A 16,516-nucleotide genomic window follows, 5' to 3' on the forward strand; every position below is an offset into this window, starting at 1 on the left:
CACTTCCCCAGCCTTTTCCTTTAAACAGGCTCTGTCCCCCGACCTTTTCTGGCTCCAGCTGCCCACCAAGGGGTGGGAAGTCTTTTCCTTTGCCCTCAGCTAGCTCCTCACAGCACACTCTTGCTCATGGTTAGTGTATTCGTGGCCCCTAGACTCCTTGCTTTGATTGCTCTTCTTCTAAGATTAGGACCTTTATCCTCTCCCAGCCTTCAGTCTGGTAAATCTAATCAGACATTAGCATGCTCAGAGTAATTGCCATCAGGGTAGGGCCTAAAGCTGTTGTCCTGTTCCTTTAGGGACCATCAGTTTTCCATGTTCTATCTCCTCTGGAGATGCTCCTGAGTCCCCAACTGCATGCCTGTAGCTCATCAGTGCTGTGTTTAGTATCTTCTCAGAGTCGTTATTCCAGCAGCCTCATTAACTGCTGCGGTTTCAACAGGGAAGTCTGGAGGAACACTGACCAGTTACAGTTATCTGCTGATACAGGAGTTCATTTCAAGCTACCTGCCTTTTCCATTCTTTCTGATGCCTCACATTTCTGCTCTTCCATCCCTCCATCTCATGCCCGCAGCAGTAACACCACAGAGAGCCTCATGAACAGGCCTCTTGTCCAGCTTCTGCTGGAGCTCAGAGTGGCTCTGGAAGGCCATGGGGTTTGGGAAGGGCTCGCTAACACAGCGATATGGGATTCCTTCCTTCAGAGCTCCCGTTCGGCTCTCCCAGTCCCAGTTCTTCTCTTCTGTGAAGTCTCTCTATAATTCACATTGGCCTGGGGCTCAGCTCAACCCCTGAACTGTTTCCATAGCCCTGCTTCCCTGCCTGCTTCCCAGGGTGATTTGCACTCTGCTGAGTCTTCCCACTCCTTGAGGAGTGGGGCCTAGTGCTCAAATTCACAAATTCACACTTTTTTCTGCTATGTAGAATTCAGATTTTCGGCTATTCTTTGCTTCTTCTTGGCTAGTCGTCATGGAAGGTATTTCTTGGTCTTTTCAGGTGATGGAGGGTCCTCCTGCCAGTTACTACATATTAACTTGTATGCTCAATATAGATTGTACCTGTCCTGACTGAGCTGTAAGCATCATGGGCTTTGGGTAAGGGATTCAGTGCACTGGGCAGAACACCTACCTAGGGAAAAATTGAGAGAAGAGATCTACAGAAGATCACTTGTTGAAAACAAGTCCATACGTTCTATAGAGTCATCTGTGTATGAAATTTAGAATGGGATCTGAAAAACTTTCAGTGAGCTACAAACTGGAAAAAGTAAAAGGCCACTAATGATTCTTTAATAAGGTGGTGAGATTACAGTGAACTGGGAGAGAGGCAGTATCTCTCATGGCCATCACTGAGTGCACCTGAATGCCTGAAATGATGTCATATGCCAAGAGGAAAGAAAATGTCATCCTCATCCATGAAAATGTCATTGCCACCCCCATTGTTCCCTGAGAAGGCAAATAGAGGATTTGTAGCTGTACTCACTGGGAAATGCAGAAAACTGTCCCTGGGGAGCGCTGGGCAGCACAGCCCTGGACTGTGCTATTTACCGCTCAGGAAGAGTTCTCACCCACATTTACCGAGGTGAGGCTTGTTCTCTTCAGTCTTCAGAAATTCAAATAGAAATGAGTATGTTCTCAAGCCTTACAGCTGTCCAGTGTAAGTGAATACACTGACAGTTTAGCCACCTGTTTTTTCTCCTTTTTTTGGGAGGCACAGGAGGTTATATATGCAGTTTTTATTATCCTGATCTCTATAAATACAAATGCAAAGCTGCACTTTGAGCAGCTTCCAGGTAATAACCCTGAAATGGCTGGCCGTTAGATGGCAGCACGGCTACACACAATATCCAGTGCTCTGCTTTCAGCATCCCTAAGTTATCTTGTGGCTGAGGAATTTCCGAATTACTTAATGCAAAATTAATTAAAAACTGTAAAGGAGCAATTTTATATTACAGTGCAGCAGTTAAAATTGAAAACCGGTGGTAGAGCATATTAACCTGGAAGCTTTTCCAGGATTTCGGAGTGGTTTTATTCATTATCCTTCTGAAGCATTCAGGGAATTCAGCTGTACTGAATAAAGCAGCTCTTTTCTTGGTGACATGTGTCACAGCTGATAGTCTAAAAACTCTCCCAGAAAACTCCCTTGTTTTCATGCCCTGCAACCGTTTCAGCTCATTGCCTGAGAATGGGGACATTTTACATGCTTTCCTATTGCCATTTGAGCATCCCCACATATAGCAGGCACTTGCTTTAGTCTCAGAATATTCCAGTGACATTCCTACTGATTTCACTTAATTAAGGGAGAAAAACTGAGGCAAATGGAGAGGAGAGCTAGTTCTTGCTCTTTGGCAGGCTTTGTGTTGTAGGAGTTGAAACCAGAGCAAAATTCCTACCTTTCCATCCTAAAACCCCATGGGGAAGCCTGATTGTACGTAACGAGTTATGCTACTGATATTCTAGATCATCTTCAGCTGTTAAACTGTGGAAATATTTTTTAAATACATGGTAATCATATCAAAGAGACATGAGTCTAGGGAATTGGATTTTGATAATCCTTACTTTAGTTTTTCCCCTAATAAATAGATCAATAATTATTAATAATTATTAATACAGAAATCATATTATTAATAATTATTTCAGCAATATTAGGGTGATTAACCTAACTTACACTTGACAAAATCAGGAGTAATAATCAATATTGTTATGCTAATTTGAAACCAGTTTGTGGACATAAAGTCAGACTTAGCTCCTAGATTTTTTGAGCATCTTTTATTCCAGACTGTTTTACAAAGCGACTGAGCTGATATGGAAACTTGGAGGCTGGTCTTGCAACTTTGGTCTCGCTACGTGTTTTGCAGTGGCTATTGGGACCGTTCTGAAAGGCGAGGAGCTTTCAGGATCTTTCATGGCAGTTACGGGACAGACCTCCTTCTGGAAGCTGAGGAGCACTAGGTTCCTGCCTATGCTTTATTTCTTTGAACTCCGTGCCCTTTACACAGGCAAAACTTCCCTCATCACTTTGGGAAGTGGAAAAGCTATGTAATGGCACACAGCAGAACTGCGAAACTTCTTGGGAGAAGTGAAAACTACTTCAATTTGCTTTTTAAAATGCAAAAGGCATTTCAGAAGTGGTAGTAACACTGCTTCGTGCCAGTATGTGGTAACACCAAGCAAGAGTTTCACAAGCAGCCCGTGGGGAAGAGGAAGCGGCATGGCAATACCTGCCCGCCGCCAGCAGCCAGCGCCGTGGCGCCGCTCTTCTGCACCCTGGACTAACACCGTTTGGGTTAAAGGGAAGAGCATGAATTTTTAAACTACAGATTTTGGGCCTTCTGTGAAAGCCATGTTTGGAAATACTGCTATAATCTGATGAGGATCACAGATCAGTGTGGAATGGCTGCAAGCACGGCCTCACGCTAACACGTTCGGCTGTTGCCGGCTCCTCTAACGATAGGCACAGCCATTACCTCCTGCGCAGAGCTCCCGGGAAAGCAGCATTGTGTAAAACGCTATAGATTTTGGTGCATGGGGAAAAAAAGCTATGTTCCCTTCCAGGCCTCAGAAACTACTGAGCATATAGCTGTTTTTTCAATGTATAAACTAGTCAGGACAAATCTGCTTTTTTTGTTGTTTTCATTGGCTAGTTCTTCCTTCATTTCAAATCCATGGAGAATCGGCTTTAGAGCTGAAACTAATAAAACATCTTAAGTGTATGAAGGACATCGGATTAGCAGAGTGAAAATGGACAGAAATCTGTCTGACCCAGCATTACATTTTTCTGCCTATAATGGAAGCTGGATGGTGCAGGGGGAAGCTAACCTGATGCTCAGATCAAAATATGGCAGAAACTTGGAGTTTGGAAATTATTAGACGCCCATCACAATCATTCTAGATCAGCTGCAGACACACATACCACCACATCAGCATCATGGGGGCAGATCCAGCGCCTGTCTGAGAACAAAGTGCCCACCTCCTTTTGGTGCAACTTCTGGGACGAAGCACATCTGGGACAGCACCGAAGGCTTAAGGGATTTTGTCTTCATTGTAATTTCATGAGTGAAATTAGAGGGAATCAGTTTCTGAGCTTTGCTGGGTACTCCAAATTGCTTGTCTGAGATTTCCAGTCTATTTAGGAGTAATTGAAGTGCATTGCCTATTCAAATGAACAGGACTTCAACATCCTACACACCTGGCAGTTCTTTATTTAGCCATAATTAACTCTTGACTAATTTATTTACAATCTTCATTCTCTACTTATGAACTAAGTTTAATACAGAACAAAGTAATCAGGAACTTTATATTGTTGCTCAGATATATACAGTCAGGTACCAGAGGATGGAGATGACTTAAGACAGAGGTTCTTGACTTGCAAATCTGATGAATGCGGATGAACCCCTGCACTCATGAAGGGACCAGATTTTGCCTGGGTTTGGCTTACCTTAGGGATCTGGGTAGGTACAGGTACGTAAGAGGGGGCCAAGCCTGTGTTTAGGAGAAGGACAATAATTGCAACAACAGCAGCCATTACCACAGATAAGCTGGAGAAAAGCACTATCACGCTTTATTTTAGTATGCTACAAAATTCATTGTTGAACTTTATTAGGTACTTTAATACCAAGCATACTTTAAAGTAACAAAAATTATTGTCGTTGTTATTTTTTACAGAAAATCAGGTATTCCAACAGTTTTCTTTACAGTTTGTTGACTTTAAAAAAAATTACACACAGTTGACACATTACAATGGAATGGAATGGGAAAGCAGTAACATTTAAAAAGATAAAAACATACTACTCATACTGAATCAACATTTAGTGATGTACATCTGTGAAAGTCTTTGCTTCCGTTTATGTATAAATGGTGCCTTTTCACTGAACTATCCTGGCAGGACTGCAAGATCTTGTGATGACACTTTTTTGCAACATTTCTCTGTATTTAGAAAGGGCTTTACATGACATGGTCACTATGATGCGAAACTCAGTAGTCCATAACAAAATAATGTAGTACAGAAAAACCCTGTTTTTGTAGCTTCTGTCACAGCAAAAGTGTCACGACTGCAGTAATTTGGGATACGGGTGAACCGAAGGAGCAAAAGAAGATGGTAATACAGTAGCACAGCCAGATAGCAAACCCTTGCACAGGCTTTTGGGATGGGAGTGTGTCTGTGGTCCAGCACGAGCAGTGAACAAGGATGAGCTTCGCTGAGACACCATTTAACAAGGATCTCCTCAGTGCACCCACCCAGCCTTTAAGGATGTGCATTTTCCAGCTGACACTGGTCGGACTAATCACAGATTTAAATACCTGCTGGAAGTGGGACCTTAGTGAGTTTATGCAGTGTCATGTGTAAATTACTTGATTTTTCACCTTTAGTTCAGTAGCGGGTACTGGGAATTTACTTATGGTGGTTGATTGATTTGGGTGAGATTTTCCATCAGCTCTAACTCTGCTCCTGTGGAAGTCAGGAGCGTCTCCTGCAAACAACTACGAGTGCAGATTTGGATTAAAACAAAATGTTTTCTAAAAATCCCATCCAGATTCACATACAAACTTTACTGGGCAAACATCCACATTAGTGTTCGGTTTCCAAGATAAGCAGGGCCACACTGGTACCTTGTTAGTTAGATAAAAGAGTTATCTAAGTCTTTATACTTATTTATTGACAGTATGATCAAAGATAATTTTTCCTCTGTCTCCCTCCCCCGCAATTCGCTTAGCGCGGGCCGTTCACCATCCAGGTGTATTAAGTCTTTCTCAATTCCCCGTGTGTTGCCCTGCTCTTGCCCGGCGGGAGCTGGGCGCCCAAGGGCATCCCCTGGGCGCCCGCACCCAGCCGCCCCGCACCTATTCACGGCGTGTATTTGCTAGCCCTGTTGCTATGTGAATTGATTTTAAGGCCAGAAGGGATCGTTAGGTCACCTAGCCTGATTGCTGTTAGCACAGGCTAATGTCTCTCAGTGGTTATATGGCAGAAAAACAATAGAAATGTCCTTACAGCAGGCAGCTGTACGTTACATTTAAGGGGTAAATTACTTTCTCCTACTAAAAAAAAGAAATCAGGTGCTTTTATTTTGTCACTTTAAATATAAACAACTCTATGTTGCTTGGGAAATTATACTATTATGATATTCAGTCAGGCATATCTTATAGTATATATGCTTCATAGAACTAGAATATAGGTCAGAAATAATTTTTCAGTCTTAAGTTTGTTACAGACATAGATTAATTGGAACACGTATGCAGTAAAAATTGAGAAGCTTTACATTTTTAGTCAACTTATTGTACAGTGAAGTAAATGAAGTCCAGAAATGTAGCAGTAAAAGTTATGCTTTTTCCACTAGGTGATGGAAACATTCAGAGAGTCTATTTATAAATGCTAATTTAAGAGAGATGTCCTATCAGCTTCTTGGCTACTGGGATAGGAATGGTCTGGAGTTAACTGCCTCTCTACTGTGAAAGGTTTTAAAGCTTTTTGCTTTTCATCTGAATAAAAAAAATGACATTTACAAACCTCTTCAATGCATATATATTACATGTGTTTATCTAGCAACAACTACACCCCTTTTAATTTATTCCCCAAATGTGACTTTTCATGCATGTCTTCTGAACGCTGTATTCAGCAACAGTTTCTAATGAGCTGGTGTGTAATCCATGATTGCATTTCTCTTCTGAAACCCACTTCCGTGTCTGGCTGATCTATGTTTAGAAGGTAGCGCTTACCAATCAGGCAGTTTTGCACTTGTCAGCATTCTTCTCCGTCAGAGGCCCTTTCCCAAGCTTCTTCCCATTTTAATGTTGATGTACAAAAGCTGTTATTCATTTTATTTTGTGCTCATTCTAGTGAGGATTGGCTTAGTAGGACTGTGCAAAATAGAGAGAAGAGAGAAGCTGGTTTACTGCCAGCAAACATAAAGGCATTCATACTGTGCTTGGCTCAGGGTTAGTGTCTGGTCAGTAGTCTAAATACACTTCATTATTTTATTTCCATTTATCATGAGACATGACAACTTTAATCTTCGGAACATTGCAGTTATTTGTAATCTAGAATCCTTAAAAATCAGTTTTTATCAACAAATCAACATGGGAAGTCAAAATAATGAGATTGTTTCATTTTAAGTTTGAACAATAGGAAAATAAAGATACAGTGTGTATGGCGCAAGAATCACATTTGTTGGATTAACACCATACATCAAGTTAAATTCCTGTCATTTCTGTTTCATGTCAATAATTTCTTTCACTCCCCTGTGCCCACAAGCCACATTTGTAAATAAGATAAAATAATACATTGTCATAGATTTGAAAGGAACAGACCCCAGTGATGACAGAGATGTTTTCAATCCAAACTCTTCCTCAAAAACTAACTCCCACCCCTGCAGTTTCATATACGTTGAACGGAACTGTATATGCTGGACAGCAAAAATCAACCACAGCTACGCTGTGAAGGGCGAGAAGAGCCGTTCCTCAGCTGACTGGACTGCGCAGAGGGACATATGGATCCCTTAGGAGGTGTAATAAAGAAACAGAGGGTTGGGGGATTAGCACTGCTTCCAGCTGCCTCCAGCCACTGCCTCCAGCTCCTCTAGGCTTCACCAGGGACCTCTTGGAGCAACCAGAGATGTGTTACTGGTCAGAGCTCCTATGAGCCCGAAGCCTGAGCGGAAGGAAAACCACCTTCCTTGCAACCCCTTTCCACTAATGCTAGCATGGTGGCCTCAGTGAGAGACTGCTGGAATTCAGAACTTGGGGGGAATTCCAATTTTTGTAAAAAAAAGAAAAAAAAGAACAGATTTAATTGTGAAATTACAATGCACTCTGAATTTCAGAGCTAGCAATTCTGAAAAAAGTTAGTGTAAGACGACTGAAATATTTCATTATTTCCCCCAAATTACATGGAACAGCCACCTTCTCCCATTGCTGCAAGGTTTCTCATGCTGCCTTGACTCCTGTGGACTCCTTGGCCTGTTGCTAACTCACCCACAAACTTCAGGGAGACTCATACCCCTGAGCAGATGCCCTGAGTCCTGAGGGCTTTTAGCACGCGATGGTAATTCAGGGAGCTGCAAGGCTGCCAAACATGAGGCATTCTGCCGTGGACCTGCAAACCCGGTTTCCCTATTAACTTCCAATAAATTGATATTTTTCAAGCAAAGACTGTTTTGGCAGAAAATTTCTGACTCAATATAGCCCACACATGTTCAGCATTCATCTTTAGTGCAAATGTATTTTACAAAGAAGACACTTTTATTGATACTGCTGAGACTAGAAACTAGCAAATAATCTATGCAAGAAGCATAATCTGAGGTTAAGGAGGGGCCTGCCAAAGATGAATGGGTCTGTTTTGCTTTTGTCAGAGAATGAATACTTGATGTAGTGTTCGCTTTGGGAACAATATTTTAATGAAGTTAGTATATATTGGGGTTGATGATTTCCACTTGTAAAAGCAAAATCACCATTTGTAGCTCCTCGAGCTTCATTTGTCCCTTTTAAAACATATAGCAAAAATGAAGAATAAAGAGTGGATGAGAAATTCATTTATTTGTGATAAATAAAATGTATTAAAATGGTCTGAATCAGGAATTTCAGTGTATTTTACAAATAGAGTTAAAAATATGATAATTAATATGATAATTACTATGGATAAGTAGCATTACTAAATAAAAGAAAAGAAAGAACGAGAAAGTGTTTGAACCTCCTATCTTTTCATTTAAGTGAGATATTGTTTTTTTTGAGCCTTTTATACAATCCATAGTGAGTGAAACTGGAATCCAGAGAAAGCCAAAGTTACACAGTGAGGAGCACATGCCCTCATGCTCCTATGGAAAATCTAAGGTTGATAGAACTGAGTGGACCATTTCCTTCAATTATTTTTAATCATACTCTGTACCTGTGTTATTCAAATCCTTAACAGTGTTATATTGGATTCCCAGCAATCAGTGTTATAACATACTAAAACCTTTCTTACTTCTCTTGGCAAATATTGCACACAGGAGTTATACATATGGAAAAGAAATTTAATAAATGCCACAGGAGCCTAGCTGATACTATGGAAAGAACTTGCAGAAATAAGTCGTTCACATTGAACATCCCTCAGTCTGCTTTGTAGCACATCATACGCTTTTGACTCCTTGAAGTTTCTTTTCTTAGAGCTACTTACAAACCTTTTCTAGTGCTGTTGCCTAGAAATCAGTTGAAAGCGGTCTTTGTGAAAGCCATATTGCCCAAACCACCTAGGTGCTATGCTGTTAAATTCTCTATTTAAAGTCTTGAAAGGCTTCCTGTTTCGCTGACATCCTGACAACACAGGTATTGTTCATATTTGACCTGTTCAGTTAGGGAAGTCAGCTGGCTGCAAAGCTGGGGTACAGTCACCGACTGAAGGATTTACAACATTTTAGTGTTTAAGTAACTTTTCAGAGAGAGGCCACCAATATTTCTTTGCTATGAAGATGAATCATAGGGCGATTTCTAGGTCGCTCCCTGCCAAAGTATAAAACCACATACTGAATTTCAGATAGATAGTCCATTACATGCTGTTATTGTAAAGGCAGTCAAATGTACAGTAAATACATAGAGGAAGGCAGACCTTCCGGGAATGTATTTTCTCTCCAACAGACTTTACACCTTACCCTATTAATACCAGTCATATATATACACTCTTCTTAGCCATTTATTTGATTGGTAGTCTAGAAAATGACAGTTTTCCAAGAGTTAAATCTTTTGTCGCTTGCTCCAAGCACGTGCTATTACTGTGGTCTACTGAACTAAAAAGCAACTGGCATTCATGATCCCACAAAAATCAGTGCTATACCAAAGCCATGTCAGCTCTCAAGAGCCCACGGAGTAATGAAACACTGGTGAACTCTTCCAAGCATCTCCACAGCCCACAGTATCTCTCTAATCTAGGGAGTGACGTTGCTAGTATCATCTCCTAAATGCTGGTAGTGTGGTCAGTGTATGGTGGGAGATGAAGGAGGAGAGGAACATCGTTGCTGGAGGTCTGCAGTTGGAAATGAACATGCTGAGGCACCTGGGTCACTCTTTAGAGACTTAGTCTTGGACAAAGCTGCTGCCAAGGCAGCAGGCCAAGAAAACTTGGGATGTGTTCAGTTTTAATGAGACGCTTCAAATTCTTGCCTTTCTGCTTATGATCTGGGTCAACTCCTTATAACCACAGGTAGGTAGTTTTGTTGCTCATATTGAGGTTAGTGCAATGCTAGGCATGTTAAAAGCTCCGCTTGTAGCTATTGCATGCCCAAAATCAAATAGCAATGTGTATTCAGGACCTGGGCAACATCCAGATATGGGTAATTAAAAGGCAGGAAAGGCAGGGAAATGCCCAGCTGCAGGGGGCAGCCAGTGTCTGCTTTTCCCTCTTTTCTTTGAAGATCTTCCCTTCAAAACAGAAACTACTTGGGAGGCCTGAGAGAATGATTTTATTTTCTGTGTGATGAGAGAGGAATAGAAACTTGTTCAGAGGGTTTCTGTAAATGTCTGTTCCCATTTGACTACCTGCTGTGGGTGCCTTTTCCCTTTGATGCTGCAGCGTCCTTTGCCCTGGTCTTTCCAGGGCAATCCTTATGCAGTGCCCTGAGAGCCACCCTGGGGCAAATATTATACTCTTAACAAAGAGCCAGACATCACCTCGGGTCCTGTCCTAACTCATAAAACTCCTGGTGATCAAATCTGCTGAAACTCCAGCATGTGTTTTTGGAGATGCTGACCACAGACAGTCCTAGAAGTAGTGGTGTGGCCAAAAGCTGAAGGAGTTGTGCTATCTTGTGCCTACCCATGCACTGCAGTTTAGACGGAACAAGGAAGGAACGAGGCTCCCCGCTTGAAATGGAAATATGAATGGCTAGAGATTTCCCAGCTAGACCTCTTTTGCTAGCAGCTCTCTCCCTGGTGCTTGACTGTTCAGTGTCTTTTCAACAAAATGTGATAAATGATCTCCTGTCCTCACTAAGGCTAGATAAGCAAATTTCCTCCTCATCCTGGCAAACTAGCAAGCAGGATCAGATTCATAGCTACCAAAGCCTAACTCCGAGTGCAGGGGTTAAAAGACTGTGTGTGGGGTATACAGTGAACATGGAGGAGTTACAAAAACTTCTACAAAACTTCAAGATTGTGGATCTGTGATATTTTTGTCTGTACAGCATTAGAGGGGAAGCTCATCTCAACAGAAGGGTGTGTGAGCTGGCTCTTCTGCTGCGGCACTTCCTTGCACGAAAATAGAATCAAATCAAATACATAACAACAAGGTTTTAACAGATTCGGTATTCAAGCTCTGTGAAACCTGAGTGATGAGGGGAATGATAAGGCTTATTCGATCTGCTGGGCTGTATTTGGTGCTGCCTGTTAGTGGCAGCAGTTTAATTGCAGAGGCAGAGGCTGTATGAAATGTTTTCAGAAATATTCAAGAATTTGCTAAATGCTCAGTGGAAAGGAGATCAAAGCTAGTCTACACGCAGGAGACTTGGTCTGTGGCCATGCAAAGGCATTTCTAGAATCTGAGAGGATGGTAGGAGTTAACCGCTGAACACAAAGAATGCTATTTTTATTAGACATCGTTTTGCAAGAGGAAACAGAAAAATAGCTGAAGAATCCGGTCAGAATAATTTTGCCAGGTTACTGGTGTCTGTGTTCTGCATACAACTGGACTGGACTGTGCTTGGCCACAAGCAATTCCTATACCGTTGTTCACAAGAAATAACCCAGTGTGCTGAAGGTGCGCCACTGACCTAAAGCCGCACTCCCTGCACACTCAGTACTCCCAGTGACTGCCATGCTGCTCAGGTCCTACCGTTCCCTGCCAGACTCTGGCCACTTCTTGCAGTTTTAAAATCCAGTTTATTCTCATACCCTTTTCTTCCTTTTTCTGTTGCTGTGTGTGAAGGCTGATCAGGAGGGAAAGCCTGTCAGCACAGAGAGACTGTTTAACTGTGCACAGTGTGCTGTGGAGGGAGAAGAGCGATGCAATGGGGAAGCATGGGGTTTTTGTTTTGTTTTATTTCTCCAGTCAGAATGGGTTTTGGAGGTGTTTTGGCAGAGAAAATTGTGGTTGTTAAGACTAATTAATTAAAAAAAAATGGATCAGGCGATGAAGTTTGACCACCTTATGCCAAAGTATGAAAGGAGAGACCCATTGAGAAATTATGTCTGGAGCCCAGAGCATGTCAGGACAGTCTCCCTGGTGATGTTTTCGGTTTCTTCAAGTTCATATTCTTTTCCAGGTGGCAATTTTGAGAAAGGTGAGGAGCCTTCCTTGGGGAGGAGGGCCAATAAAGGGTGGGCTTGGGGATGCATTTCCCATAATGTCGGCTACCTAGAACTCAGGCTCTGCTCCCCGACTCCTGGGCAGTCCCTGGAGAGAGGCAGTGCCTGCTCCAAGTGACTCATTTCATGCCCAGGTGGTTGTCCAGGACAGATGACACCCCTTAGATGGCTCCTAAGGGACTGCAGACCATTGGCTGAAACTGGAGGCAAGTCTGAGATCAATGAAGTTAGGTGTGTGAATCCTGGGCTGTGGGATATATATATATATATATATATTCTGCACAGAGTGATTAACACCAGGAAACACAAGGAGTGGAAAAACAAGGAGAGAAGCTACTGCCCATGTGTAAAAGATAATATTCAGCCTGAGATATTTAATTAATAGGCTGTTGTGGATTAGTTATTTTAACAGGCTGTCAAAGTTCTTACCTGAGCACAACTTGATGATGGGTATTTTTAATCCTGTTGGGATGTGTGGTTGTGTATCAGAAGTACTCCCTTTACAGGGAAGGCTAATAGCTTTACAGAAGGTGAATTTAAGGTTTTTACCTCCTGCCTAGGAAGGCTGAGGAGGATCAGCAGCTAAGAAGCTGGTTGACCTTGATGTGGGAATCCTAGAAGCAAGCCAGCCTAGTGGGAAGGCACAAGCCAGCCTACATATCGTTGTCAGCTTAACTGCTCTTGTCAATAAGATCGTACCTAAGGAAGCGGGTGAATTTTGACCCCAAATCCTGGGAAGTGGGCTTAGAGCAGTTTAAGGGAGGCACCTAATCATAGTCTGACAATTTTCTTCTTTCAACAGGATCCTCCTTCAAATGCACCTAAATTTAACCAGATGGCAATCATGGGCTCTGAAAGGCAGAATAGAGGCAGCAGCAATACTTCAGGCTTCCTAATGCCTGGTTTGGGTGCCCTTCTAGTTGGGATGCAGGTCCAAGAAAATAACGTATGTCTATGTGTCGGTGAGAAAGGCAGACAGAAAGACAGACAACCATCTCAAGGACTGGAGGAAGTCATAGCTGACCTCCCCATTGTCTGGGCTGATGGACAGGGGATTCCCTCGGGTAATGGCTCAACCACCAGCATTTCCCTACCAACAGCCTCCAGATCCCTGTGGACTTGCAGCGCTCCTGCACAGCTTTGTGCTGGTGTCCCGGTGCTGAGTGTGTGCGACCACCCTGCTACGACCAGCCCGTGCAATGCAGCATGTTGCGAGCAAGGAAGGGGGATGTGTGTCTCTTCGGAGTGGGTACAGAAATGGGGAGATTCAGTGATCAGATCCAACACAACAGTGGAAAGGGTTGTCCTCCCTTTCAATATTTACTCTGTGCCTGTAGAGAAAAGGAAGATTTTTGTCATAATGAACAAATAAAGCAAAAAGCCTCCTGTTGTTTGTCCCAAAGAGTTTTCTTTTACCATAGAACAGAAAGTCAGGAGGCATCACAGAAATGCTCCTTCCTCCGGCAGTTCCTTTCCAGAGTCCTTGTCAATTTGCCTTTTGTGCTTGGCGATATTTCTGGGGAATTGGAGATGGGAGTCACGTCTCAAGACAGGTTTGCTGGCATGGGAGATAGAGTATGTTGTTGGAAAGGCTGGAGAGAGGCTGAAATGCCTTCATCAATAGTCTTTCATGTTAAGTAGCTTCCTGCTCTGCAGAGTCGTAGGCGCAAGCCAAACAAAACCAGTTGCTTGTTGTTCATCTATTTTTATTTCCTCAGTGTGGTTTGCTGCAGCCTTTCTCTACCCAGATGGTCACATAAATTGCTGTCACTAAACAGGAATCCCTGAACAGTGATTCCTAAACTCTTCCTGTTTCTCAACGGTTTTATGAGAAAATATTTTCTTTTCTTTATATTCTCTGATTTTGGTGGAGTTGTTTTTTAACTTCTTTTCTGGAACCCAGAGAAACTGTACTTATTTTTATTTGTTTCACTAGCCTTCAAGCTGCATGATCAGTCTGCTCAGAAAGCTTTGCATCATCTTTATTTAGAACCTGTTATGTACTTTGGTCTGTACTTGTTTACTGAGAGCCCCTCCAAGGATCAAGCCATTTTAGTGTGTGTACCTGGATAAGGTCCTGGGCCTGAAAATGTTTGGGTTGTCAATGTATGTTTTTAGGTTTTCTTTATTTTTGTTAACATCCACTTTATATCTAACTTTCTTAGCTGTATATCTTACTTTCAAGAGCTTTCTTCACTCTGCTAGACAATGTGAGAAGTTGATGTCAGTGTATCTTTGGTCTAGGAAAACAAATCTCATTGATGCAGACACAAACTTCTACTTTTTCGGTAGTACCCACTGCATGGGGTGCGGGAGCCCGTGAGCGAGAGCTAGCTCATGAAGAGGAGAGGCACTCCTTACCACTGACCTAAAATATGGTGCTTGGGCTTTAAATGCATTTATGCACAGCAGAGAGACAGTAGGAGTCTGGTTCTGGGTAAAAGCCAAGATACTGAGACAGACTCCTGAAGGTGCCAGCCGGGATTTCTGAGTAAGGAAATTGCTACGGTGAGGCTCATTTTACTGTGTTCAATGAAAGGGTGCTCTGCTCTTTTTAAAACAAACTGCATTTGAGATAATTTCCTGACTCAATTAGTCAGTTTTTCCTCCCAACAGAAGCAGGGCCATGACTATCGACTAACCATTCTGGCCGTGGACGGCAATATTTCAGAATTTCTCTTTCGAATAGGCAATATCCACCTTCTTGGTGCAGCTGAGCACCAAGCGCTCACAGGAGGCAGCCAGTCCTGCCTGTATTTGGAGTAGCAGATGCCGGAGAAGGGGGTAGGAGGGGTAAATCTCATTCATTTTTGCTTTTCCTTGTCCATGATCAGGTCACTGCAGAGACTCATTCTTGAGAATTACCTGGGAAACTCACACAATTATTAATTTATGTACAGGGCTGGCCAAAACCTGCATAAGGTGTCTTCTTCAATTTCTTAAAAATATGTTGGCGTTTTAAAATGATGTTTTTGTGAATGAAATTTCCTGAAATGATTTGCTGATTTTAATTAAAACTGGATGGGCATTTTTGTTTACCATTTTGTATGTTCTTCTTGCAAACTGCTTTCTCAGCACATCAAGGATTTGGAAAACAACTACAAGAAATTCAGTTTAAAAGTATCTCAGAAAATGTAGTAAAAACCATCAGTGCCTGGAATAGTAGATGAATTTTAAATGCTTCAAAAGAGTAAAAACTTTTAAACTTTTCTTTCTTTGTGTGAAATCAGTTTCTCTGTTCTTTGGCCATCTTCTAAACTAGACGATATGGGAGCACTGCATAAATCTGACCTGCTTCCCTGTTACTCAAACACACGTCCAGTTTTGAGGAAAAGCTTTCTATGTGTAAGGACTTGTGTTGGTGCCCATCCTCTGCCTCCATCTGCCTGGGTCAACACCGCTCAGAGACACCCCCAGAGAGAGGGTGATGAGAGGGTCTGTGGGTATTCAGGGGTATCTGCTTCATCACATCCGTCATGACAGCTCTTCTGTTCTCCATCACGCGTTTGTGTTTCCTGGCACTTTTCATCTGCTCAGATGAATGCTTCAGCTAGTGCTTATTCATTTTAAAGACATTAGGAGTGCACTAGCAGGCGTCAGCTGCTGACTAGTGCTTGGAGGGTCTCTGGTTACAGTCTAGATTTATACAAAAAAAAAAAAAAGCAAGGCCCGTTTGTAAAATGACTGCATTCCCACAAGGATTTACCATTCCTCAAGGCCTTTTTCAGCACTAATACAGTAAGGAGGTACAGGCTGTTTCCTTACCTATGATAGCTCCTGCCTAATGCTGTGGACACCCAACAGTCACTGTGGGGGAAACAGGTTATATGAAAAAAAAAGAAAGAAAAGAAAAAGAGGTGCGTGTGGGGGCCAGGGCACGGAGCGGCTCCGGCTGTCAGAGTGGATGGGGGAGCGCCTGGGCTGGGTGCAGAGGGCGAGGGTCTTGCAGGCTTTAGTTTCGTGAGGAGCACCTCTGCTGCAGTGTCTCCCTGAGACAAGGCTGTGGGACCTTCACGCTAAACACAGAGTCATCTCTTTTTTGCAATATCTGGCCTCAAACAAAAGCAACTAATGAGCTGCAAACAGGAATCTCCTTTCTTAGTCGGTGAAATGTACGGTTATTGAGTTGTATTTTTACAGGAAACAAAAAGATAAAAGTCTGAAGAAGCTTAATTCTGAGGTTTCAAAACAACAAATTAATCACTAACTAATGGCTTGCTGGGAATATTAACGTGCTGTCTATATATCCTCTA

At 42.5% G+C, this 16,516-nt stretch overlaps 1 protein-coding gene across 1 annotated transcript in view; it reads right to left on the reverse strand.

The window, feature by feature from the left end:
- Positions 1–4,540: 4,540 nt before the first annotated feature.
- LHFPL3 (LHFPL tetraspan subfamily member 3) overlaps positions 4,541–16,516 on the reverse strand; it is a 286,215-nt gene continuing 274,239 nt past the window's right edge. Inside the window, exon 3 of the mRNA XM_013944341.2 lies at positions 4,541–6,851. Coding sequence (XP_013799795.2) covers positions 6,823–6,851 — 29 coding nt within the window. The 3' untranslated portion in view covers positions 4,541–6,822. The remainder of the gene's footprint in view (positions 6,852–16,516) is intronic.

This window comes from Apteryx mantelli, chromosome 1 (genome assembly GCF_036417845.1).
Source record: "Apteryx mantelli isolate bAptMan1 chromosome 1, bAptMan1.hap1, whole genome shotgun sequence".
Taxonomy (NCBI): domain Eukaryota; kingdom Metazoa; phylum Chordata; class Aves; order Apterygiformes; family Apterygidae; genus Apteryx; species Apteryx mantelli.